Below are 27,989 nucleotides of genomic sequence, written 5' to 3'. Positions count from 1 at the left end.
CTTCAATACGTCCAGTAGGGGGCGGTACAGTCGGTGGTACAAAGGCTTCTCTTAAAAACCGGCGATCAAGAACAAAAACAGGAAGCAAAATTCAGGTGGTTAGTCATATTGTGTGTAAAAGTGTGTTGTTGTATCACAATTATTCCCTACGACCCTCACAAAACATCAACATGGGGAAGCGACAGCACCAAAAAGATAAAATGTGAGTATAAAAGTGGTCTTGAACGGTAAGCTGCGTCTCAGAAACATTTTGTTGCTAGCTAATGCACGAGGAGCGCTAAATAGCTAACGATAGCTGCGTAAGTTACGGTAGCGTCTCCAGTATGAACGGGTGAAGAAGTGAAAGTAGTTTCACAGTCAAGGAGACATTTCAGTCCATTAAAAGTAATGTTTCATAAGCATGGACATTAAAATACAGCAAACGTTAAAGTACTGCTGGTAAAAGCGCACACAAGTATTAGGGTATCAATTATTGGTTATATACGTGTGTGCATGTATGAATGTATGTATATATACAATATATATATAATATATACATATAAAATAAATTTTGTATTTGTATATACTGTATATGAATCGTTTCACATACACACGAGTTTGTTGACAAATAGAAGCTACGTTTTTATTGTACATTACATAAGGATCTGATAATGTAGCCGCAGGAGGGCAAAAGCCAGTGTCTTGTGTTAGAGCGGTGCAGGACATGTATGAGGACTGTAAGACAGTGGTGAGGTGTGTGTAGGTGTGACAGAGGAGTTCAAGGTGGAGGTGGGACTGCATCAGGGATCAGCTCTGAGCCCCTTCTTGTTCACTATGGTGATGGACAGGCTGACAGACGAGGTTAGACAGGAATCTCCATGGACTATGATGTTTGTAGATGACATTGTGATCTGCAGTGAGAGCAGGGAACAGGTGGAGGAGAAGCTAGAGAGGTGGAGGTTTGTCCTGGAAAGGAGAGGAATGAAGGTTAGCCGCAGTAAGACAGAGTACATGTGTGTGAATGAGAGGGACCCAAGTGGAATAGTGAGGTTAGAGGGAGAAGAGATCAAGGTGGAGGATTTTAAGTACTTAGGGTCAACAGTCCAGAGCAATGGAGAGTGTGGAAAAGAGGTGAAGAAGCGTGTACAGGCAGGATGGAACGGGTGGAGAAAAGTGTCAGGTGTGATGTGTGATAGATGAGTTTCAGCAGAAATGAAAGGAAAGGTGTACAAAACTGTGGTGAGACCAGCGATGTTGTTTGGTCTAGAGACAGTCTCACTGAGGAAAAGACAGGAGACAGAGCTGGAGGTAGCAGAGATGAAGATGCTGAGGTTCTCTCTGGGAGTGACCAGGAAGGATAGGATCAGGAATGAGTACATCAGAGGGACAGCACATGTTAGAGGTTTTGGAGATAAAGTCAGAGAGGCCAGACTGAGATGGTTTTGACATGTCAAGAGGATAGATAGTGAATATATTGGGAGAAAGATGCTGAGTTTTGAACTGCCAGGCAGGATTGATTTATTGGTAAGTCACAGAAAAAAAGAGAGATGTTGATGTTTAACACAATATTTAGCCAAAAGTACTAAGTTACTAATGATTTACTAGCTTATTTTCTAAATCATCTTTCCTTGTGTGTGTGTGTGTGTGTGTGTGTGTGTGTGTGTGTGTGTGTGTGTGTGTGTGTGTGTGTGTGTGTTGCTTACTTGCTTTACAGGTACATCACCTGTACAGAGTACACAAACTTCTATGGTGGAAAGCGAGCAGGTTAATTGTATTTTTTATTATATTCTAACATTTTCTATTACAGTCTTTAGTGTCAGCTTGTTATATTTTGATTGGCAGATTTTTTTTTTTCAATTTCCCATCCTGTTTGTAATCTTAAAACTACTTTTCAGTGCCCTCAACCCAATGTTTGAAACAACTTTGCATTAGATTTAGACGTCACTGGAAATTTTACAAACAGCCAACTGAATTTAACAGGATCCAGTAAAACTATTTTAGTATACATGATTTCATTCATCTTTGCCATCAAAATGACTGGTCTAACTCTTTAAAAAACCAGGCTATGTATTCGACTAATGTCATTTAAAGCTTAATTCTGCATCTTTTCTGATTCCAGAAATCCCACAGGCAAACTTCAGACGACTTCCATTTGACCATTGCAGGTAGGGAAAAACATGTTATCAACTATAGAGGAGGAACAGTGGATCTTTCTTAATTATAATCTGTAAAAATAAGTTTGTTTTTTTTGTCTGATATCTAATTCTGAGCATACAATTCCAACAGTAGTATATAGGTTTATTAAACAGTCTTTTGCATGTCAGGTAAAATACTGTAAACAGAAAACTGTCCATGCATCAATGATAATGTATACAATTTGTCTCATTTTGACTTAACTGTATTCTCTGAAACATTTTAGCTTGTCTTTTCAACCATTTGAACATCCTGTCTGCACTGCAGAGGGAGTTGTCTTTGACCTACTGTAAGTAAATTATGTTATTTAAAGATGAACTGTACATTTTCCACACTGGTGTGTCTTATAGTATTGTTGTTTGCCTTTTTATTGTCAAATTGTATTGATTTAATAGTCATACCCTGTGTTGTGCCAATTTAAGGGATGAAATGAAAGATTCAGATGGTTTAACTCTTGTGATTTCTCTGTCAATGACACTTCCTAATGTTGAAATGTGTCTGGAATTGTTCATACTAATCCGGGTGTCTTTTCTAAAGATGTCAAGCTAACATATAGGAAAGGTGTCAAAGGAAAATAAAAGGAAGATGTTTGCTGTTGAATTCATATTGTAACTTGAATGTATTATGCCATTTTCATGTCTCTGGTTTGAGGTAACATAAAACATTTCTGCATTTTACTGCAGGAGCATCGTCCCATGGATAAAGAAGTATGGCACTAATCCCACATCTGGAGAAGTAAGCAACACAAGACACAAATCTTAGACACCTTCTCATTCACTGTACCTTTCCCTTTTTTGTCGTGCCGCGTTGAAAATCGATGGTTAAAATCATAAAATTCATATTTTTACACGTTGAATATACAGAAACATAGTTTTTCAGAAGAGTGAAGTGAGAAAAGAGACGAGTGGTGTTGTTTGCATTTGTTTCAGGCTTAGCGACTATGTTTCATCTTTGCAAACGATGTTACTACTGCTAGCCGCAGTAAATAGAGATACAAGTTCAAAGTGTAATTTGAATTCATTTAGCCGACATACAGTACTGTAAAAGTTTAGTACATCCCACACAAGTACTCTCGATGCCACATACTGGTAATCCTCAATTTATGAACACAGTTGGTTCCGAGAGGCTGTTTGTATTATTATTCATAAGTCATTTATTTAATTTCAATCTATAGTATACTTTCTGTGCGGAGTTTATATGTTCTTCCTGTGTCTGCATGGGTTCCCCCTTACCTCCAGAAACATGCAGTACAGGTGGATTGATCATGTCAAAATTGTCTGCTGTAGCAAGTGTGTGGGTGAATGGTTGTTTGTCATTTGTGTGGCTCAGCGATGCAACTTAGATAGATATAGACTTTCTTTTTATGTATTTTTCTAAATGCAATTTCCAGAAGTCCATCGATATTTGATATTTACTGCAAGCATTTGTCAGTAAAAATGTCACTACGACTTCTGACAGACTCCACCAAGCTGATCGCTTTGAAGATTTGTGTAGTGACTTTTAAGGAAGTACATGTTTTTGTGAAATGATTTTAGGGACTGCAAATTTTCATCTCAATGTTCTCCTTTGTACCATAGAAACTGGAAGCAAAATCACTAATCAAACTGAACATCGCCAAGAACAATGATGGTAATTATGCATTTGTTCAGTGGACTACTACCACAAAAGATTCATGTACAATTTAAGGGTGTCGTTGGTTGGTATACAGTATTTATCTTACTTTTTCTTGCTCAAATCACCAGAATCTATCCAGTAGTTTAGCAAGGTCAAATGTACAATTATCATACTGCAGTGCGGTGTGAGATAGCAGCTTGAAAATTAAACGAGACTTTGAGGGTAATTTTTCTGACGGGGATAAAAGCAAACGAATCTGCTGGAGGAGAGATGACACTATTTAGCAGAGAGCTCATTATGTGGGGTACATGTTGGCTTCTGGAGGCGAGCTTTCATTCTGTGGAAACCTCTGGCTTTTTATCACCCCCACCATGAATGACATGAGGAAGACCGCATTGGGAGGGATTCTGTCTGGCTTCTTCTCCTCATTCAGTTTATGGTGCATGACTTAAAACAAAGTCAGAGTTTTAAAATAAATACTGAAGTTGTACATTTTTCGATTTAGGATCTTTTATATTTTGTGTTATTTTGTATTTGTTTTCATGGTTGCACATTTAGCTCAGGTTAATTCTGTGAGTGGGAATTGTTTCACAAGAGCAAGAATTACAGGGGGAATAACATAAATAACTTGATTTTAATTGTGTTTCATTATAATGCATCTGTGGTTGAGGATCTTATTTCATGCTTCTTTTGTTCCAGGAAAGTATCACTGCCCTGTCCTTTACAACGTCTTCACAAATAACTCTCACATTGTTGCCAACAAGGTTACTGGCAACGTGTTTTCTTATGAGGTAGGTAACTTTCCTGCACTGATGTAATTACAAAATGTAGAAACTCCGCCTACAAGATGCAGCTTTTCATCACACCAAGCTGTTTCTGTGCAGCTATTGGATGTGGATGACTACACTGTACAAGATAGATTCTTCTATGTTTACATATACATTTTGACTTGGGCCTATTTAAAAGCATTTTTTATGTATAATTATCCAATCAAAACAAAACAAACCCCTAATATCATACCATGCAAAATTTTAAATTAATACAAGGAAACACAAATTTTCCATTTCCTCCACATTAACATTATTGTGTTTTACTAGGAAGAGACTTTTCATAAATGTTTGTTTTCTGTCAGGCTGTTGAGCAACTCAACTTCAAGACCAAAAGTTTCAAAGATCTGCTAACGGACGAACCTTTCACCAGAAAGGATATTATAACACTTCAGGTGGGTTGCTGTTAGTTTTTCTTGCCAAGGTTATATTTTGTTATTTTTTGGAAAGGTAACCAAGTTATGTCTAAATGTGTCTGTACTGCAAATGTCAAGGAGCACTGATGCAAACTTGAACACTACATCACTGCAGCCACTATGGAAGCTGAATGGCCTGATGTGAGGCTGTTGAGTCGCTCTTTAATTAAATGGTGACTTGTGTATTATCTTTGTCTTTCTAGGACCCCACAAACCTGGATAAATTCAATGTTTCAAACTTCTTCCATGTTAAAAACAACCTCAAGGTTTTAGACCCAGGTTAGTTATCAAACTTTCTTGTCATTTGCAGTTTCATTTCTTCCAGCTGTAATCAGTCATTTGGAGTTAAGTCTTCATCGAGATTAGAAATGTCTCTGATTCAGTTGTTTCCTCCCTCTTGCTCTCTTTTCCCTGGCCTGGTTCAGATGAAGAAAAGGCCAAACTGGACCCGGCGTACCACCTGAAGAGCACCAATCTTGAGACCAGGGAGACCTTAGCTGAGCTTTACAAGGAATACAAGGGGGATCAGCTCTTGGCTTCTACTTCGAAGGAGCAAGTGGCCAAGAAGACGGATAAATTAAATGCTGTGAGCAAAATCATTTTGTTTGTAATAATTAAAAGAAAACCAAATAATAAAAAAACAGGTGTTTTTAATAGAATTTTCCCAGTCAAATATAAAGGGACCATTCCACTATGTGACTGTTGAAAAAAATGGTGGAAGATTTCCAGACTACATGCATTTTGAGATCCTTAAACTTACAGCTAATGTGGAATTGTATGTCTGGAAGAAAACAGGAAAGGTCTTGTGAAGTTTTCATGATGTATTTGGAAATATTCTCAGTTTATGGTTCACTCAGTGACTTTTTCCGGAGCTTCGAGTAATCCCACTTGCAGTCCAGGCTTCTTTGTGATTGAATCAGAAGTATTGATGGAAATGTAATTTCCATCATCAATGTGAACTTTAATGAAACGCAAATAAGAATATTTCGCCATAAATAATAGATTAGTCAGTTTTATCAATTAATGTATATCTGAAGGATTTTGAGAGCGCATTACTTTGGTGTAATTTCTTTGATGTACACTGGAGCGCACCAAACACACAGTAATGCCCTGGCGGTGTCAAAAACAAGACAAACAACTGCCTCCAAAAATAGAACCAAAAGCCTGCATGGTGCTGTGGGGATGATAATGCTCTGCTCACTTACACTCCAGTGATATTATCAAGTATAAGGCAGCTGGAATATGTTGAACATTGAAATATTACCTGGGATTAAATGTGAAATTGGTGCAAGAGTCTTAAAATGTGTAGCAGGTTTATGTTGAGCCACGGTCACAACAGTAACTGTGTCCTTGAATAACCAGGAAGAAGAAGTGTAATTCAGTGTAGCATCAACAACAGATCCTTGGTGTATCTAGTATCTGTGTTATCAGCCCTGCTTTGATGCCACGTCATGTGTTGTTTATACTCCAGCGCTGTTACTTGGTTGCTCTGTCTTGAGTTCACTGTTGAAGTGATGCTCTGACAGCATCTGAGGGAACAGAAAATATAGGTCAGACAGAGCACACAAGGTAAAGTCTGTGCTCTCATGCACCTTCTTAAGAACTAGAGCAGAAGAAATCTAAACCAGAACTAAAGAGTTGACGAGAGCTTCTCAAATCCATTTTCACTTCTCCACTTTCATCTCCATCAGCTGTTATTGTTTTAACTTAATAGCTTCCCCAATCTTACCACATTGTCTGGTGTGTTGTTGTTTTTTAATGTTCAGACATTCAGTGAGTGCATTCTACTGTGAGTTTAAGTCAAAGATCTTTGGACTATCTCTTGTGGCTCTTTAATTATCAGATGTTAGGAATCTCTCCAAGCTGTGGCAGTTGGGCTCTGAATTACACAGAAATTGTAAAGGCTGTCATTAAACTAGTTTGCACTTTAGAGTAGAGTATAACTTTATGCTCCACTTTGGGCAAAGGAGAGAACATGCCAAGTTTGTGGCTGGAAAAGAGGTGTGGTTGAGTGAGAAAGGTTATTCTTCAACTGAAGACTGAAGTTTCAGGCTCCTTTGATCACAACTTCTGCGCAGTTGAAGGGCCTCCGAGCAGAAAACCACCTGGTTGTATCGAGCTAATCCTTACCTCCAGACGGAAACACATGCACATAATGTTTGTTTTTATGTGGGTTTTTTTCTTTCATCTTGAGATCCCCAAATACAGTAATTATTAAACAAATTTAACAGCATAAAGCATTATCTCCAACCAATAAATGAGTTGTTAATTTTAAAAAAAAATCCTAAGTGAGAAGATGACCAGTTGTCAGAGGCACCGAAAAGGTTTCTTTAAAACAAAAAAATGATCATGTATATTTTTTAGTTACGGTTTTGTGATGCTAGGATTGGTTGTTTTTTACAATATGTTCCAGACAAAAGATGATTACAGGCATACCGATGAGTCTATTCCCCATCATTTTCATGTTGGGGCAGTACTTTTGCCAGTTGCAATTTAGAGTCCAAATTTAGTGAATTTATAGCGAAACGCATTACCAAAAAAAACCAACAAATCCTCACAGTTCAGAACATTGAATCAGTTTAGACCAAACAAGCCAACGAGTTATTTCACTTTAAAATAGTGTAAAATAAGTGTATTTGAAAACTCTTTGGAAAAGATAATAGATAAAAACTCCTTTTTTGCCCAGTTTTCACTTTTATCAAATATGTGAAAACATATTCCCTAATAAAACAATTAGTGTCGTTAGGGACCGAATGGTTAAGCAATGAATGGTTTGACCATTCACAGGTTTTGAAAATGAGAAACGTGTTTATTGGTGTATTAACTTGATATTATTCATCTATTATTTTATTTGGTCTTTTTCTTTTTTCCCATAGGCCCACTATTCCACGGGGAGGGTTTGTGCTTCCTTCACTTCCACAGCCATGACTCCTGTAACAACACATGAAGCAGGCAAGTCAACAGTTTACACAAACACACACTAAAAAACCCCTCTTCAGACAAAGCATTTCATTCTATTTGTTGATTAGTCTTTATTTATTTGGCTGGGCTTGCGCTAGCCATTCGGCACTTCGCCATAGGCAAGGTAAATTCTAGAATGTCTACAAGGTTTTTAGACTGTGTAAGCCACAGTGGCGTTCTTATTTTTACGGAAAAAAGGCTAAAACCTTTTTGCACGCTAGCTGCGCTTGCTATTTCCTCTAGGCTATTTCCGCTAGCGCCGCTACTTCTGCTTGCAAGCAGCGCTAGCACTATTTCCGCATGCCGACAGAAATAGCTGAAGTGACCCGAACGCTCCTGATCCTTAAATATGCACTCGGGTCATGACCTCCTCTCGTCCAATGAAAAACGAAAATATTCTTTTTTTACAAGCTGAACCCGCGAATTCGTGTAAGACAAGGCGAGGACGATTGATCAAAAGAATCCAGTGTTTTGTAGTAGAGTTTGTGTTAAAGTCCTCATTAATAAACAAATGGTGAATGCTGAGAGGGGGGAGGAGTGGAGACAGACCGATCAGAAGGTAAATGAAAGATATTATCAATACTTGTTTGTAGTCTTAGACTTTTGTTCCCTATGACCAACAGGAATAACCGGCGATGCATGTAAATGTGTATTCTCCTCATTTGCTATTTTTTATGCCTTTTTAAAATGAAAAGAAAAATCATGTTATTGAATTTAAAAAAAACAAAAAAACTATGGCATACCAATGGTGTTGGTGGTGGTCAAAGTTAAAATGTCTTCTAGTCTAAGTAAAACTTACAAGTAAACATTGAGTAATATTTTGTATGACTATCTTCACGTAGTGAATGGAAGTTTTCAATTGTTGAATCTCACATTCATTCCTGCATAAAGTAGGACAGAAATAAAGATAGTTCAGCTTGAACTGTTGACTTTAGTGTATTTTTGTAGGTAAACTGAACAGAAGATTTTGAATGCGTGAAAATAACCCCATTTTCTAAAAAATTTCCCGGTGGAGGCCCCCCGGACCTCCCCCCCCCCGCGACGAGCGTTGGTCATCCGCGCACTGCGCCACTGGTTTAGTCACAGAGTGTGGCTTTTTGTGGCTTACTCAATTCTTTTACACTGAGCTACAGTGGCTTAGTCATACTAGCTCCTAGTGCAAGCCCAGTGTAGGGAAGACTGGCTAGTCAGTTTTTCTCTTTTGCAGCGACATGCATCTCGTGCTCAGACTGTGGAATGCAGCACCAAGCTGCTGCTCAAATGAAGCATTTTCTCCTGTCATCTTCTGAGCTGCTCCATGGGAGAGATTTGTCATTATGCAACTGTGTAGTAGGATAAGATCGCTTCAGAAGAGGATGTAAACGCTTGGATTTCATGACCTACTTCAAGTGTCTAAAAAATGATGATATCTCACAATTTATAAATTTGCGTAATAAAGTTGTAGTATGAATGACTTCATGGTGGGCCTTTTAGACACTGTGTTTGATAAAGAATTTGATTTAAAAAAAACATTTTTAAGTTGTCCAAGGGAGAATATTGTGAACATAAAAATAAATACCTGCCTGCACAGGAGAGGCCCTGAAGGATGTTAAAGGTCAGAGATCTTACCTGCAGCAAATTCAAGCTGAGACTCAAACAATCAATACAGTTTTGTATTTCACAATGTGAGAGTTGATGTGCCCATCCTAATCTCAGATATTGTCATCAATAAAAACACATTTGAAAAACATTCACTATTTTTGATTTTTTTTCTTCTTCTTTTTTATAGATGCCATCTCAGATGACGCTGTCCGTTACCAGTATGTGAAGAAAAAAGGTTATGTCCGTCTGCATACAAACAAGGGGGACCTGAATCTCGAGTTGCACTGTGATAAAGTAATAACAACTTCACACGTCAAACAAAATGCCACTGACCAAACAAGTGATGGGAAGTGATGCTAGTTACACCCCGCTTCAAAGCGGTGATGTATTGTAATTGTCAGCGTTTGTGTGTTTGTCTGTCCGTCCGTCTATCTGTCTACTTTAGTCCACCAAATATCTTCGCAACCGTTGCAGATGGAAAGATGAAACAAAAAGCACATTACTCAGGCGGCAAAGGGGATGAAAATGAGATGATGACCTTGACCTTGAGAAACCCAGGTCAAGGTCAAATTTTAACTTTTGTACACTCAAGAACTTGATAAGATAGAAAGACAAAAGAGAAGGCCAGTGTGAGTAAGATCATAGATCAAAGCTAGTGCTTTGATCAAAGCTAGTGCTTTGATCAATGACAGTAGGTCAGAGCACTAGCGTTGATCTTTGACCTATGCAAGTAGGTTAGGATCAAATTTTGAATTAAGGAGTGTCGCGGGATGTTGCAGTTTGTGACTACATTGGTTCTTGTTTTGATTTTGTATTCCCGAAAATGTCTTGAGGGCCTTCATTTCAGTGTTCTACTAAAGAAAAGATTACAGAACTCAACAGCCTTCAGTGTTTCTGAAGGAAGCTGTCAGTGTTGTTTTTATGCTTTCATATGATCACTGCAAGATAAAACAAGAACCAATGTAGTTGGACTGCAACTTCCCGCGACACCCCTGAATTCAAAACTTTACCCTGACCTACTTGCATAGGTCAAAGATCAAAGCTAGTGCTCGGACCTACTTTCATAGGTCACAGCAGTAACTCTGATCTATGGTGTCACTCACACTGGCCTTCTCCCTCGTCTTTCTATCTTATACAGTTCCTGAGTGAAATTTGACCTTGACCTAGTTTTTTCAAGGTTAAGGTGGACTAACGGACGGACGAACACACGCACAGTGGCAATTACAATACAACACGACTTTGAAGCGGGATGTAATTACAATTCACTGCTTCCGTACTATTCAGCTCTTGGCAGAAGTTGTAATGTGAAATATTTGTGCTTGTGCTCAGAAAATGTTTGGATGTTAATGAAAGTTATCATCTTATGGGAAATCAGTGAGTAGCCCAGCATCATAAAAGATATATGGATTTATAAATTAAGGCTGTCTGCAGCACTTATCTTCATTGTTGGTAATCTGCCAATTACTTTCAAAATTAATTGATGAATGATTTAGAACATAAAAATATATAAAAGTTAAAAATTTGTCACTGTTATTTACCAATTCTAAACTGATGTTTGGACAAAAACAGCAAAGAACCCTCATTATTATAATTAAAAATGAAAAGCACTAAATCTCAAGATTTATAATGTAGAAGCCAGCAGCTGGAACACTAATAAATGAAATCAACCGATTTATAACTGTGGTTATCTCTATTAAAAGTGAGGTCTTGTGATTTTGATGCTGCGGCTTTGATTCAGAATTTACTGACTGAATTTTCTGGTCTCAGATTTTTCAGATGATGTGATGCATTTGTCTGGCCTGAGCAGGTGGCTGAATTGTATTAAGGGTGACTCAAACACTGAAATCAGCCTTTTGCTGTCTGTCCTCCAGGTTGCCTAGTGTACATCTTCACAAACAATGTGTGTCTTGAATGAGTCATTTATAAGGTTAGATGTGTTGCTATAGTGTGTACCAGGAATGTGTTTCTGCCCTGGTTACTAGGGGCTTCCTCTGCTTGGTTTTCATTGGCCTCTGTGCTGTCGAATCAGAATAATGAGGGTAAAGTTGCAGCGGTTAGACAACCTGCCCTCTGTACCCCACATCGTCATCTTTTTCCTCCTCCTCCTCATCCCTGCCTTCCTCCCCAGTGGTTTTCTCATAAGATTGCAGCTATATTCGTGGCCTGCTGTTTATGAATTAATGAGGGCTGTTTCACTGTCACATACAATCAGTCACACAGATCCAGAGCCTGCAAGCCTGTTATGTGTCCAGTTGTTCATTCAGCTGAATGTTTGGTCAAATGCACAGCGACAGGTGTTAGATATAGGAGTGGTGGACAGTTCCTAAGTCATTCATCGTTTAGAGGACAGTACAGCATGTTTTATTCAAAAGCTCTGTAGGGACAGCAGGATGGCTTCACCTGAGTGGGATGAAATAGGAATACTCTGTTAGATGTAAAGTTGTTTCTGGATGACTAAAATTTTAATTTACTTTAGATATTATAAAACTTAAGCTATCCTAGTTGAGACCAAACAGATTACAAAAACAGATTACACACAAGTAGAGGATAAACCCCAAAGAACTCACTCATTACCTCTATATGAATAATATACTGTAGAGGTAGTAAGTGAGTATCTAAGGGTTAACTAAAACTTTTTTTTAGTTAATAAGAACCCATTTTGACAAATAAGATGCTACATAGGCTATTCTAGTGACTACAGTACAGTGACACAAGATTTTTATTTTTTTTGCGCTCTGCATCACTAAACACTGTTTCCATGCTAACGTCACTCATTACTGACATTTTGAGGCACCTAACTGTGTTTCTAAATCGGGTTGCATCTTAAACATTCCCAGGCTTAAGCTCACACACACATAGGCATGCATGTTCACGCTAAATTAACCACCATTACAGGGCAGCAGCAGCGTCTAGAGGCATAAGAAGCCAGAGGATTACAGATAGAGATCTCTGATTGGAAAAGTCTTGGGTTACAACCAAAAAGGATTAAGATAAAATTAGTAGACGGCTTTTGACTTGTAATGGCTTTTATTCAAATATGCACTGTAAATCTGTAACAGGCTGTTTTGAATTAGATAAAATGTTTAAAAATTATTTTCCATTTCAGAAATTCATTTTATAACTTAAGTGCTTAATGTCAATCCAAAAGAAAAACAATGTGTCTCTTTGTACCAAATCGCTTTAAAAATCTGGGATTTACAATAGAGGAAAACAGACGGGGCTAAACCTCAACAGCAAAACTGAGGCATGGTGGGAATTAAGACCAGTAGAGCTTGGAAAGACCTTTCACTTACAGCGAGACCAGTAAATCAAAATTAGTCTTTGCTTAAGCATGTGGTTACTTTTGGAAACCAGTGTTGCCAAAAGGGAAAAGTTAGTTTCTTATTCGAACATACACAGAGGAGTTCCTCAGGTGGTTGTTTTTAACAACAGTCCAAAAGCTCTCAGTAAACACCATGACTCCCACTTTGGGGACAAATACCAGGTTATTTCAGAGTGTCAGCTTGCCATATTTAGCTTCTCTCCATGAGTGGTTTTTACAATGGTTTACATGGTGATATAAGAGAAAAGGCCCAGATGTCTGTTTGTACTCTTTGAATTCTCCTTCACTTTTGTATTGCTTATATTTATGTACAGAAAACACCTTTTAGGAGTTAAGGCAGTGTTATAAATGTGAGTCTTTGTTTATTTAGAAGTTCTGAGCTATCTACCAGCTCTAGCTGAAGAAGTCCTTGACAGTCTTGTGACTAAGGGTAGCTATATACAAAGATGATGTAGTCCATTGACTTTATTTCAGTGTTTATATGCAGCTGTGTCCTGTTTGATTGTAACATACATCCTTTGGTATTGTTATTTAATCAGATATAAAGGAATTTCAAGAGATGAATGCCTCTGGCCATTACGCGTCCTTTTTTTCCAAGGTTTATTTATCTGTGACAGGTTGAAGGCAGTCAGGAAGATGAATTAAGTGTTACTTTAGCAATGGCTCTTGGGGTTGCATTGGGCATACAAAATGGACTTGGCTGCTTTGTGTTTGAAAATAGTCTATTTACTTTGTTGAATTAGTATTACATCTGAATTAGTTTTTTTCACATACATTGATCATCCAAAACATCATGACCACCTGGTTAATATCCGGTAGGTCCCCTTTTTGCTGCCAAAACAGCCCTGACCTGTCGAGGCATGGACTCCACAAGACCCCTGACGGTGTGCTGTGGTATCTGGCACCAACATGTTAGTAGCAGATCTTTTAAGTCCTGAAAGTTTTGAGGTGGCGCCTCTGTGGATCAGACTTGTTTGTCCAGCACATCCCAAAAATGCTGGATTAGGTAGAAATCTGGAGAATTTGGAGGTCAATACCTCAAAGTCATTATTGTGCTCCTCAAACCATTCCTGAACCATTCCTGCTTTGTGTGCATTATCCTGCCGAAAGAGGCCACTGTTATAAGGAAATACCATTTCCATGAGAGACCATACATGGGCTGCAACAGCGCCTGTTTAGGTGGTACCTAGTAAAGTATCATCCACATGAAAGGCAAGACCCAAGTTCTCCCAGCAGAACATTGTCAAAAGCATCATCATCTTCTTCCCATAGTGCATCCTGGTGCTGGGTGCTCCCCAGGTAACCAACGTGGCTGACAAGGGTCAGCATGGACATGTCCACTAGTCTGCTGCTGTGCAGCCCCACACACACCCAGCTGTGATGCAGTGTGTACTCGGATACCTGTCTGAGCAGAAGCTCATCTGTTGGACTCATTCCTTCATTCCCCACATCCAACATGGAGCCTTGGCGGCCCATGGCCGTGTCACTTGTTCCTCACTTTTTCTGCATTGGACCACTTTATAATCGATACTGACTGGGGATGACTCTCAAGAGCTCCAGTTTGACATGTTCTGATCCAGTTTTCTCGCCATCACAATTTGGTCCTGGTCGAAATTTGCTTAAATCTTTAGAACTGCCAATTTTTCTAGCATCTAACAAATCAACTTCGAGGACACATGCTGCCAATATATCCCACCCAGTAACAGGTGCCATGATAAAGACTTATTTAGTGCGTTTCACTTTATCTGGTAGTAGTCATAATGTTTTGGCTGATCAATGTAATTTGATACATACGCATCCACCTTAAAATTGTATTTATGTTTTTATTGTGATGTCCTGCGATCTCAATCCAAGACAATTTTCTCCCATTATAAAAAAATGCAGAAACATGAGTCATTAATAAATTCATACAATAACCTCTGTTTCGTGAAGTTAAAGGTATAGTTATCACTTGACAGTTGGTTGGAACGAAGCACGTGTGTATTCAGAATTTGAATTTTGTTTTAATTGTTGGTACTTTTTTGTCTCTGTGTGATCATTCCCCAGGTTCCCAAAGCTGGAGAAAATTTCATTCGTCTGTGTAAAAAAGGTTACTATGACGGAACGATCTTCCACAGGTCCATTCGGAATTTCATGGTAAGAAGTTTGACCAGATTAAAAGACTTTTCTGTGGTTACTTGCATCTACTACACTTTCAGTTACTTTGGCACATTCTCATTCACTGGTTATAGACAAAAGTGTCACTCTGGGAATTCATTGCTGCATTAAATACAAACACTATTTCCAAAACTACTTTGACATAATTTTGTTTGTTTGTTGACAGCTGGATTGCACTGGACAATCATTACATATGTGAATCTCAAGATGAAGGTCCCATTCACATTATGTCTATTGAAAGTGTGATTAACAGATGTACGGCAGACTTTATTTCATAGTCACAGATGTTTACTAATCATAAATCAGATGACAGAAAAGATTGTCTGCCAGTAAGAAAAGATGCAGTAACAGTAATTCCATGAATAGGTTTTGATTTATTTGTTCATTTTTCTCATGCCCCAAGGATTGTCCAATTACTGGACATTCACCAGGATGACCTTTCACTTCATTGCTGTATTTTTCAGCATTATTGTGTTGCATTAAAATGGGTGAATGAGGACTAATTTTTCTCAGATTTAACATCCCTGTGTCAGAAAGTTGGTGTCCCCTTTATCCCTTTACAGTTGAGATAGTATATTAATATCCATTACATTTAATTCACCTGTAAAATGAATTCTATCGAGAAATAATCCTAAACTAGATTTGGACTGATTAATATAATGATGAAAGTCACTTACTGACTGAACACAGAATGTAATACAGTGAATTAATAATCACACATTAATAATCCACCGTTGGTACAATTGGTATTCTGTTGTATTGTTGCTGACTCAGAGATGAGTAAACACAACATTTTTTTCCATCCTGCTCTTCAAATGAAGCTTTTTGTCACCCAGGCTGAGAATCTGAAATGACAAGTCTCTGATCAGCCGCACGTCTGTTTATTTTCAAAGCCAACCTTCCCATAAGTGGTTCTGAGGGGACATCTGGCCTCAAGAGAACCCTTACCCTTTTCACTCTATCCTGTGGTTTTCATACAGAGTGGCAAGCTGTTAATTGTTTACCCATAATTACTGTGCCACTTGCACCTTTAATTTATTCTTCACAGCTTAAAAGAGGAGGGTGGCCTTGGAGAGATTAATTTCATAGCAACAAACACACTTAAATCAACATTAATGGAAGCAGAGCCCCGGCCATCACTTCCTTGTAACCAGCGCCTTGTGATTGTACTGAATGTTTGAAGATGATACTTGACAGTTTTATACCAGGCTGCCACCATCAGGCTCAAACAGTGAGATCTGTTTAGCACTGGTATGAGGTGTTTTACACACATCGCATTCGTTCCCACAAAGCATCCTCCTGAAGCCTTGTAGGTTCTATAATTCTGCTGTGTCTATTCAGTCAAACCACAAGCTAACATTGACAGACTGATTATTGTTTGCTGAAACAAAAACAGATACTTAGAAGCGCAGTTTTTCTGTTGATGGAGAGTGGAAGTGAAAACAGAAGAACGAGACTGCTGTTCATTCAAGTACAGTATGTGAGAAACTGTAGACACAGATTAAGAATGAGACGGTCCTAATTTTAGTTGTGAACATTCAACATTAAGAACTTCCCATTAAATGTTCTCATAAATGTATGTAGTTCTGCGAATATGAATCTGACAACATGCCGAATTTATTTCTGTACCATGTCATAAAACCATGAAAACCCTTTTTATGCCTGTTTTAAAATGGGCATTGTTTCCATTTATTGTTTTAAAATTTGTAGTTACATTCTGTGGTCTTTCATTCAATTTAGGCACAATGTGATAATTATAGTTTCTTGAAATTGTTTAAATTCACTGTAACTAGTTACAATAAACTGGCACAAATTAACCAAGTCAGCCTTAAAAAGAAGTGAATGAAGACTTAACTAGTGCAGTGAAAACAGAGGCTGTCATTCATGTGTTCCTTTCCAAAACCAGCCTCATCCCAGATGTGAGCAGTCAAACACTTTCAAGCCAAAAAGTGGAGTATTGTTGGCTAAAAATAGTATTTTGACAGTGAGGTGCAGTGTTCACTCAGGATTTAGTCAATAGGAGTTTCATCCACAGCAGCACTGCTGGTCAAACCTCTGTGTATGTTTAAACAAGAGGTCTAAAGAAAGCACAGAACACATTTATTACACTCTGCAGTATAAACAATTATAAAGTTTAGCCCTAACAGTGAACAGTAGAGGCTTAGGGAGGCTTCTGTTAGGGAGCACTAGTACCTACATGGGACATGCATTCAGGGTGGACATGTGGACATGCAGAACTATTTTAACCTTAATGTGACTGAAGTTTAACCACAGACATGAGACCTTTTCTTTCTGTGAGGATTTGAATTTCAACGTGCAGTAGCTCAAGTCAGCCAGCTGTTTTTGTTTTTTTCACCAGATCCAAGGAGGGGACCCCACTGGCACCGGCACGGGTAAGATGAGCTACACTAAAACCACATTTTAAGTTGCATAACAGCTCCCTTTTAAATTATTAACAATACCCTCCTTTTTGGAGGCTCTATGTAAATACCGCTTGCAACTCAAGATGCAAGTCAAAGACATTGCTAAATATACTCCAGAAGCACAGACGACACAAACGCACATGCACACACACACACACACACACACACACACACACACACACACACACACACAAAATGAAGTAGCTGGAAGACGGCAGGCTGTAGGGTGCCGACTTGGGGTGTGGTGAGCAACCCGTCAAGTAGCACTTGGTGTAATTTTCCTGTTTTTAAAAGGAGCTCAGTTTAATTGACTGCAAGGCTCATACAGTTTGCTTCCCTCTTTCATGTCGTCTGCGCTGCTCTCAGAGTTTGCAGCACAAAGTGTGCTTTGTGTCTCCTGGCGTCTCTGAACACCACACAAAATGTGAGCACCACGACAGATTTATGGAGGTGCAGAATTCCTGACCTGTGGGTAAAAATCTCATCACCTGGACTGAACAAAGCGTACACACAAACCATGAACAGACTTTTTTAAAGCTCTTAAGGTGGATTTCTTCCACGCTCTTAACCCAACAATTCTTATTATACAGTGTTTGTGTCGCAACTAACACATAATTGTGTATGTCATTAAGTATAACAACTCCACACTTTAGTTTTGGGCAAATTTAGTCAATTTTTTTAAAATTTTGTTAGACCCTTTTTAAGGGGTCATTTTTGTCCTCACGTTTCATTATAACGATATGTTTGTTTTATTGAATGCAAAAGCATTGACATTGAACCATAATGCAGTTGTCGGATTTCTAAGATTAAAGTGTCAAGACAATCCTCCGTGGTTCTGTAGTTAATCCTCTCTTTTATGTAAATTGGAAATGGACACATCAGGCAAACTGTTTGCTGTAGAACTTTCCACAAGTTCAGGAGAGCCCAATTAATCTTTTGAGGAAGAAATATTTTAAACATTGACCGATGAATGAAACCCCAGACGAACAAGAAAGATCGAGTATTTTTAAATACAAATACTCAAATGATGATTTTATCAGTGGAGATGCTTCCAGCTGTCAGTCACTGATGGATAATTTCATCAGTGATCATCTTTCTTTCTTGTTGAGCCTGTTTATTTAGTAATTGAAGGGAATTTTTCCATTAACCTGAGAGGCAGTGTAGTTTCATTTCCCATTTAACTCGAGAATTAAACCGAAGTTCATTCTCGTGTTGTTCCTGGAAAACCCCTTTAACTTCTCTTCCAGTTGTTTTGAGGGTAAATGTCAGGTAGTCGATGGATTTTACAAAAAAGTCACAGGAAGGTTGAGTACTGAACACTGAAGAGTAGATACGTTGGTAGTTTGAATTTACACACGACATTTGCTGTGTCTGAACACTGTTAAACACTATTCATGCACGTACACCAGCTGGCAGGACACAGGACAGTGAAACACCTCAGGCTGACAGACACCTCCCTGCTGGGAGCCTGTAAGCCCCTGCAGTGTGTATTCCTGTATGATGACTCTTAATCATCATGATGAGTATACAGTGAAGTCAGCCTGAGTCATGATTCACAGCTGAGGGCTCTAAGCATGGCTTCACGTTCAAGGACAAACTGGTCTTTGGCATGTTGTGAAAAATACATGGTTGCTTATTTCTGTTTTTTAAGGGAGCATTTGTTTAATTAATGGAGCAAGTAATCATATTACAATCGCATTATATTACATTTTGACAGGTTTACTCACATTTCCCTATATAAAAAATGTAACATGCGTTAAATCCTTTGTGTAATTAAATAACAGAACACAATAAACTTTATTTCTACCAGCAAAAAAAAAAGTTTTTGAGAAAAGGTTGAGATTTACAGACAAATGTGGGTTCTTTGTCTTAAAAAGATCTTATTCATCACGAATTGATCATACATTAGAGGCACCCTGTAGATATTGCATGTTAATAATCTCAAAAGTACATTCACTGTCTTTTTTTGTATTTGAAACCTGTGTTCACAGTACAGTAATGTTTTTGCCATCATGCAGTCTCATATCCCCCACTGTTCTCTGGTGTTTTGCCTCAGTTTAGAGATTATAACTGTTAATTAGTGGAGTTGTCAATCCTTTAACATGAATGCTGTTGAATCCCTACATTGAGGTGACATAGAGCTCAAAAACTTGCTTATTTTTATTGCTCCGAGTCAGTGTTTTTGCTCTAATACAGTGCATGATTCTAAAACGACAGGGAGCTATTTATTAAAGCATTGATCTGTCTGAACTGTGTGCATAATACAGAGAAATGGCTTCACATAACACCCCCCCCCTTTCCACCCCCGAGAGAATCCATAAATAAATGCCATATTTTTTTTAGAAGAATGTAGCCTGTGTATTGGACCGTGAACTGGAAATTGTATACCACACACTGAACTTGCCGTGTTTGGAAACGACCATAGCATACCATGACTTTTTGACTTGTAACAACAAGGCCAGTCCAGATGTTACTAATGACATTATAATAGCTCCAGTTAGCCAGCATGAACAACAAGAAGCCCTGAAGCTGCCTCATCATTGGTGTTATGAATTATCCATGTGCTGAAAGAAATGTCAAAATACTCATTAACAAGGTTTATAGTGTGAAAAAAATTTTAAGCTTCGTCAACTGGATGTTTATTACCAAAAAAGACCCAGTTCTGCTAAAATAAGACTCAGTTTGGAGTTTGCTGCTTTGATTGATCACTACAAATAATGAGAGGTATTACTTTGATTCCCTTTCTTCATCTCCAGGGGGGGAATCTTTCTGGGGGAAACCTTTCAAGGATGAGTTTCGACCCAACTTGTCCCACACTGGCCGGGGGATTCTCAGCATGGCAAACTCTGGTCCCAACACCAACAAATCCCAATTGTAAGAAATGTTCAAAAAAAAATTGGGGGGATTTATGTTTCTTTTAATTGTAGTTTTTATTAGTGAAGGACAATATAATAATGCAAAAAATTTTTTTTAATTAATTGAAAAAGGATTTGTGTTCAAAATGGATACTTTATGCTGATGACCACAGATTTATTTTCTGTGTACTGTTGTATTGCTTAAAAATGCTCCTTAATGGATATGAGGGTTTGTGTTGTCCAGGACAGCAGATGTCATCAGTTTGTGAAAAAAAGAAAACTAGTAAATATACTTCAGAGAAAACGTGACAGGTATCTTCAACTGAAAAAAATACTCATGATTTTATAATACATATGCTGAGTTTTGTTTGTGTTTCAGCTTGAAATGATCCTAAACTTTGACCACATTTTGTTTTATGTGGCCTGTCTCTCCCTGATTCTGTGTCAGCAATAATTGTTTTTCAAATATTAAGTTATCCTTATAGATTTTGAAAGTTTAATGCCAACTGTTTTTGTTTTGTGGCAGCTTCATCACATTCCGATCTTGCACCTATCTGGACAGGAAACACACAGTATTTGGAAGGTAAGTGGTTTTTTTAAGCCTGTGTACCCTTGATTTAATGTTAATTTGTCTTTTTAAACTGGATCCATTGTCCCTCAGTGACTATTTTGGGTTTTATCTGGTGGATGGCACTCAGGTGACAGCGTGGACAGACCCTGGTTTAATGCTCTATAAGCAGTACGTTGGGTCAGAGCCACATTTTTTCTGCTGTTTCCATTCTTATGTATGGACATCTGCCCCGTCGCTGTTTCTGCTTCACCCTCTCATATTATACTTTGATACGTATTTAGCTCTTCGGAGCCCCACACAGTGTGTCTGTGTTATCTGACCAACAGCAGTGAAACATTAATAGATGCTGAATCTAAAGTGATGGCTCTCTTGCTATCTCTCTGGTGAGCATGATCTTAAATGGTTGTCTTTCTGGAGAGAGCTCTGCTGCTATCTAAAAATATTCAGACCACTTCCAACTGACTGAAACCTCACATGGTCAACACACTTAAAAAGCTTATCTTCGACTGAACAGCTAACTTTGGACTCTTTTTTCAGACTGCAGTCCTTGCACTTTTACTGGGACTGGCACTGTTATTGCACATCTCCTCATCTATACATAATGTGAAGTCTTTCACAGAAGAAAGGTTTTTTTGTGGTTTTTTTTTTTTTCCTTTTTAAATCTGGGTGATGGGCCAGGTAGTGTGGATGAGGTTCTGTAAGCTTAAGCTCCCTGTCAGGACCAGGGGACATACAGAGCATGAACTATCAGCATTTGTATGGAAACTTGATGATATTCAGTTATTACTGTTTTCTATTAATTACTATTCCCAAAGTTGGTTTGACATAAAGAAAAATACAGATCACCAAGACATTAGCATCCAATTTGATGCTTATGTCTTGTCGTTTAAAAATATAATAGTTTAGAATGTTTTACATGGTTTTACATGGACAGTTGATTCTGCATCTGCAGTAGATTCCCAGTAGGACCCAATAGGTGACATTATGATTCAGGACCCGTGTCCTAATAACCTCAGACTCCAGCAAATGTATTTTAATTTTATCCGTCCGACTGAATAAACAACCAAAATTAATTCTGTATCTTAATCCTCACACAGGTTGTGTGAATGACTTTTCTGACTTGTGATATGATAATTTCTTGCTGCAGGGTTTACTGTGCAAAGCACTGCTGTGGCCATAGTGGAGCTGTGACTGCTTTATGCAGTGAAAAGCTCCAGAGTGCAGCTTGGTCATTGCTCCGGTATCTGAAAGGACTTTTAACCAGTTATTTTTGTATGATTGTTGGTGCTGAACGGCTGTTTACCCCGTCGGTTGAACTTTTGCAGTCATCTTTTCAAAATAACCAATTTTTCCCTGCAATTTTGAAAGGGCAAAATTGATTACCCTTTGTCGAATATGATCATCCATTTAAACTTGAGTAACTTTTTCTTGAAGGTGAAGCTTTTTCTTTCACAAGTTCTGAAGGGGTATTGTTAGTAACTCTGCAAAGTAATAGTAATAGTAAGAGTGATGGAATACTTTCTGTACATTCCTGTTTTGTTATTTTGTCAAGCAGACATTTCACATGATTTTCCTCCAATTATGACATCACAAGTAATCTCACACTTATCCTTGAATGTTTGGGAACTTTTTTGCTTTAGTTAGGGATGTTTTTGATTTCTTTTTTAGATTTTGTCAGTCATTGAGTGTTCTTGAATTTCTATACACTGCACTGCCAAAGAAAGTCATCCCACCCGGATTAAACAAAGATAATAGGTGAGAGCCTTTCATTTGATAAATATCAAATGTGTGGCAGAATCAACTTGGAAAAAAAATCAATAGTGGAACTCATTGCTTATCAGAGAGTTGACACAACCGTTCACCGTGCAGGTAACCATGATATTGTTGGTGTTAATCACGTCTAGAATTGCATTGTTTCTTATGGCTGCTAAGCTGTGTTTGGCCCCAGTGACGTATGACCCCCACATGACCACTGAATGCGGAAGCTGCTGCGGCGCAGATTTTAAGCTTTTTTGACCAATCGGATGATGCTACACATATAAAATGTATTTATTCTTCTATTTTTCATAATGTTGAATAACATATATGTCACTTAAAATTAACTTTACTGTCCCTCTAAGGGTTTTGCTCATGAAATAACTGTTAACCATATAAACTGCCAGCATTACACAATTAACACGTGTTCCAAAATTCTAGGCTATCTTGACCGCTGTTTGTAGGGTCTGCTAGAACTCATTAAAGAATCCTTTATATTAGAAATAACGGTGATCAAGCTCAAGCTTCAAATTCTGCCATGTTGGGCCTTAATATTTGATGGAAAATTGCATCTTTAACTGCTTGAATGTCTTTTCTATAATAGTGCTCCAGGATAACTTAAAAGTAAAAGGCAAAGAAAGATGGAAGCTCAGCTTTGGAAGCTCTAAAGTATTTTCTGATGCAAAGCCATTTAATGTGGGCGCCAGTTTGTCCTTCTGAACATCTGGAAGCAGCACACATGTGGCAGGAGAAGGCCCCCCCCCGCTTGCTGTTGTTTATCCAAGCTCTCACGTTACACAAGGTAACAGGAAGCCAGCAGAAAAAGCAGGTAGAGAAAGGCTTAGTTTCATAAGTAGAGAACAACTTCCTCAAGTGTTGTGCACCAGGAGTCACCAGTGAAACGCCCGTGGGCCCTCAGCACTTGTCAGACTAGATCTTCATCGCTTGTTTTTTTCTGCTGCATTTATGCCGCGGCTCCAATGTGCCGATAATAAAGGCCATAAACATTTAGTGGGACTCGTGTTCACCTTTGTGAGGGGATTATTACTACGTCTGCACAAATCCGTCAGCTGTGAAATTATATATGAAAACATGGCAGGTTTAGATGGCTCAAGGGAACTTTAGCATGGCAGATGTTCAAAGGGATTTGAACTAAGATTCACCCTTCTCTTCAAAACCAGCCCACAACCCTTTTATCATGACTGAGCACATTGGTCTTTACACAGAATGTGTAAAATATGATAGACTGTGCTGTGAATGGATATGCTGCCCTCAGTTTATCTGGCCTGTGAAAGATGAAAGTGATCCGGACCCAGTGTGCCGAGCCCAGATCTCTTTTAATCCTCCGTAGATGAATGGTAGCACATTTCTCTTTATGAAGAAAGAATGTCTTGTGTTTGTCTTGTGCAGGATTGTTGGTGGATTTGAGGTGCTCACAGCCATGGAGAACGTGGAGAGTGATCCCAAAACAGATAAACCAAAGGTAGACGCTAAAGATCTGGGTTGTCACTGCAATCAAAGCTATTCCTTGAAAGTCCTTTATTTCTGTACCTTTTTATGCATGAAATGTGGCTGACACTCCTGTCTAGTGCAGATTGGACTACAAATGTAAAGTTGAGTTAAGGTTTTGCATAGCGAGTTAAAAAAAAACTTGTTGAGAAGCACTTTTTCATGCAGCACGACTGTTTTTTTGTGCCAGTCATCTACTGATGACAAACTGGACATAAAATATGATGTTGTTGTTTTTTTTGTTTGTTTGTTCATTTTCCAGTCAGAGATCAAGATCATCAGTACAACTGTGTTTGTGGACCCGTATGAAGAGGCTGATGTTCAGGTTTGTTTCTCTGTCTGTTTACATTCATGAGTTTAGTTTAAAACACCAAGTGTGCCAAAGTTCTTATTGCTTCACGCAGAGCAGAATGTGTGTGTGTGTGTGTGTGTGTGTTTGGATTACTATAATAACAAGTGATTCTAGTCACCATGTGGAGTGTTAGTTCAATAGTGACTGAGTTTAAACAGCACTGAGGATGTTTATGCGGTTTTCTGTTATTTGAACATTATTGAGACACAGTGACATCATTTTTTTAAAAATCATTTGAGAAAACATTTACAGATGAAATGAGAAGCGTGCCTTCGGTAGGAGGCAGATTTCTGCCAGATGTCTCTGGGGGGTGTGGGTGGAGGAAAAGGAGAAGAGGCTCCAGCTTAGTGTTGATAATAATCACATTGGTCATGCATTTTTTTTTTTAAATCGTTCTAGATCCCCTCCAGACGTGCTTTAAATATAGAATATATAAATATAAAACTATTTTGATATTTGTCTGCATTTTTTTTTTTGGTTAAAAAAATAACCCTTCTACCCTGTTGCAGTTTTTTTTTGTTTTTTTTTCATGATGTATAACTGATCAATACAAAAAAAAGCCCTATCGTCTTCTGTCAGTGAGGCTTTCAGTTTCCACATCTGTAACCAAACGGTTATTCATGCCTTTCTGTAACTGAGATTCATGTTCAGCGCAACTTTTACCTTTCAACAAATAAATATGAAAACAGCCTTATATTGGCAGACTCCGTTCATACATCATTGTGTACAGAAACAAAGACAAATCAGTAAAATATATATAATGGACACACACATCTGTGTAGAGGTGGGCTTTGAAACAATCTAGAACGTGCAGTTTTCAAATTAAATCATGCTGATGAAAATATTCTCGTATTCCAATACTGTATAGTCTTTCGTGTTTTTGTCCAATTTGGTTTTAAAATAAAGCAAGTTTTCCATCATGAACCTCAGATATTTATCATCATCTTATATCATTGTGTTCACCGGCTGCAGTGAACCATGGTACTATTTGTATAGAATCTGTCTGCTGTTCACACTAAATCTGAAGCTGGAGGTTTACATAGTGTCCCTAAAAATACGATAAACCTTTCATTTGCTGCTCTACCCACATTTTAAATACTGATTGCATCGAGAAGAGTCAGCATGTCGTGTAATGCCAGCACACCCTCCGTATCTTCAGATCTGTTGTATTTATGCAGGAGTTGTGGGACTTTACTTATTTTGTGTTGTTCAGATTGCTGCTGAGCGAGAGAAGGAGCTGGAGAAGCAGGAGGAGGAGAGGCAGCAGACCAGCATCGCTCTAAAGAAAGCAAAGGAGGAGCAGGCGCCAAAGACCTTCAAAGCAGGTGTAGGGAAATACATCAACCCTGCCACAGTGTAAGGACACACACACACACACACACACACACACACATGCATATTGATTTATGATTCATCAGACCACACTTTGCGTCTGGATGTGCATCATCTATAGGTGTTACTTTGATAAATAAAAACTAGATATTCGTTTCACATTCTCGACCTGTTTCAAATTGTTTGGTGTTTTAAAATTGTGATTGAGGACAACAGCGAGTGGATTCTACAACAAGGCCATATAATTATGCTTACAGTAATGTAATATACTGACATAGAAGTAGAAAATAAATCCATAATGAAATGAATTCATGAAATTGGAAAAGAAAAGTGTTTCTTGAAGCATAATGAGGCTCATGATTTAATGATATTCACAGTAAGTCACATCTTATTCTACTCCTGCCATCACACCCTCATTTAAATGTATTCAGTGTACATCATTACTAATGCTTCGAAATAACAGTTCGTCCATTTTCCCTGACCGTTCCAAGTACAAATGAGCTACTTGTTGAAATAATGTAGTGTAATATCACAAGTTAGCCTGTTGAAATAAAACAGCCTGAATCCTTGATTTTGGCTTTAATTGTAACTAAAATGGTTTTTTTAAAATGATTTCTAAGTTTGAGAAAAATAACAAATATTTTGGATGTTGTTTAAAAAAAATTAACACAATGAAGCTGATCGTCTTTTAGTGACTGGGTAACAGGTTTGGTTTATTAACGGCACATTGACTCTCACTGCGTGTCACTACTCTCACTCTCCTACACAATAAAAATGGCATTTAATCTAGAACTGTATTGACTAAGTATTTCAGGTATAAATATCATATTATCATATGTTTGGGTGATGACGTTACATTTGAGATCATGAGGTAAAGTGGAGGTTTGTTTGAGGGTTAAAGTTTGAGATTTAACTATAATATGTTTTCTTTTGCCCTGATTTTGACGATGGATGCAGTTTTATTGCTTTTCTAACTGATAACTCCAACCATTCTGTGGTTCCAGCTTCTCCAAAAATGAGTCTTAACTGCTTTATATCAGAAGAAACTGAATGTCTTTGATTTTTCAGGCACCTACTTTTTTAATACTTTTCATAGACTGTCTGATTCACTTAAGAAAAACAACAGATGTATGACCATAAAAAAAATTCATGTGTCGCCTTACAGGTCAGATTAATAGGAAGTCATGCACTCCTGTGGTTTCATGTTAATGTCTGATTGATGGTAGAAACCCTCAAAAGTAGTTTCTGTCTCATGCAAATCTATCTGTGACCTTGTCACCACAAAGATGGATGTCTTGATGACTCGGCCAGACTATAGGTTCACTTTCAGTTAGAAGAGAAGTAACCTGAACAGGTCTTTATATCGCTGCATTTTACAAAGACTAAAAGCGTCTTTCGTAAAGAGAAAATGAAGAATCCGGATGCCGACTCTTGGACTAAAGAATGGATGGTGTAGAGGAACTTGTGATCTATCAGGAACAAGTGACACAGATGATTATGATCTTATTTTCTCCCCCATCAGGAAGCGTCCGGCTGCTGCTGATGAAGGCGAGCCATCCACCAGTGGAGCAGTGGTCAAGAAGTCCAAAGCCAAGACTGGCTTTGGAGATTTCAGCTCGTGGTAGCACCGACACAGCCAGGCTGAATGTTGGAAAAAATCTTTCCCATTTATACTTTTGTAATTGTATATTTACTCTCAGTAGTGTTGTCAAGTGAAATGTGAAAATAAAGTGACTTTTATCAAATATGCTGTCATTATGTCATTTTCTACATCATTCTTCAAAGATAGTGGCACATTGAAGCATTAAAAAATAATAATTCAATACTGGGAAATTCTAATCAATACAGAGAGTCATAAACCTAAAACCATCTAATCAATATATTTGGTCCAGATCATTTCACTTGTGTTTTCTCCACACAGGTCTGGTAAGTGACTGGTATTAACTGGTGTGTGAACATCATTAAGTGCCAACATCAGACTGCAGTGGCTGTAATGAGAGGATTTAGGACATAAGGCTTCTTTTCATAGTGAATGATGTCATGCAGCATTTGGAGCGCTGCTGTTGCTGCTTTGGCTCCACTCCCAACCTTTTTAATGGTTTCGCTTTTCACGCTTCAACAATTCTTTGCTGCACTGCTTAA

At 38.2% G+C, this 27,989-nt stretch overlaps 1 protein-coding gene across 1 annotated transcript; it reads left to right on the top strand.

Annotated features, from left to right (window-relative positions):
* The first annotated feature begins 64 nt into the window (after window positions 1-64).
* ppil2 (peptidylprolyl isomerase (cyclophilin)-like 2) lies at window positions 65-27,586 on the top strand. Its single transcript, XM_068311032.1, has 20 exons — window positions 65-202; window positions 1,694-1,743; window positions 2,099-2,144; window positions 2,399-2,461; window positions 2,856-2,907; window positions 3,750-3,801; window positions 4,486-4,577; window positions 4,919-5,008; window positions 5,233-5,308; window positions 5,455-5,615; window positions 7,906-7,981; window positions 9,759-9,865; window positions 14,940-15,029; window positions 17,410-17,443; window positions 20,230-20,347; window positions 20,855-20,911; window positions 24,065-24,137; window positions 24,426-24,488; window positions 25,729-25,871; window positions 27,370-27,586. The coding sequence occupies exons 1-20, from the start codon at window positions 171-173 to the stop codon at window positions 27,470-27,472; spliced, it is 1,578 nt and encodes a 525-aa protein (XP_068167133.1). The 5' UTR covers window positions 65-170; the 3' UTR covers window positions 27,473-27,586.
* Window positions 27,587-27,989: the final 403 nt, after the last annotated feature.

Source organism: Antennarius striatus, chromosome 3 (genome assembly GCF_040054535.1).
Source record: "Antennarius striatus isolate MH-2024 chromosome 3, ASM4005453v1, whole genome shotgun sequence".
Classification (NCBI taxonomy): domain Eukaryota; kingdom Metazoa; phylum Chordata; class Actinopteri; order Lophiiformes; family Antennariidae; genus Antennarius; species Antennarius striatus.
This window is presented reverse-complemented; position numbering and strand designations above follow the sequence as displayed.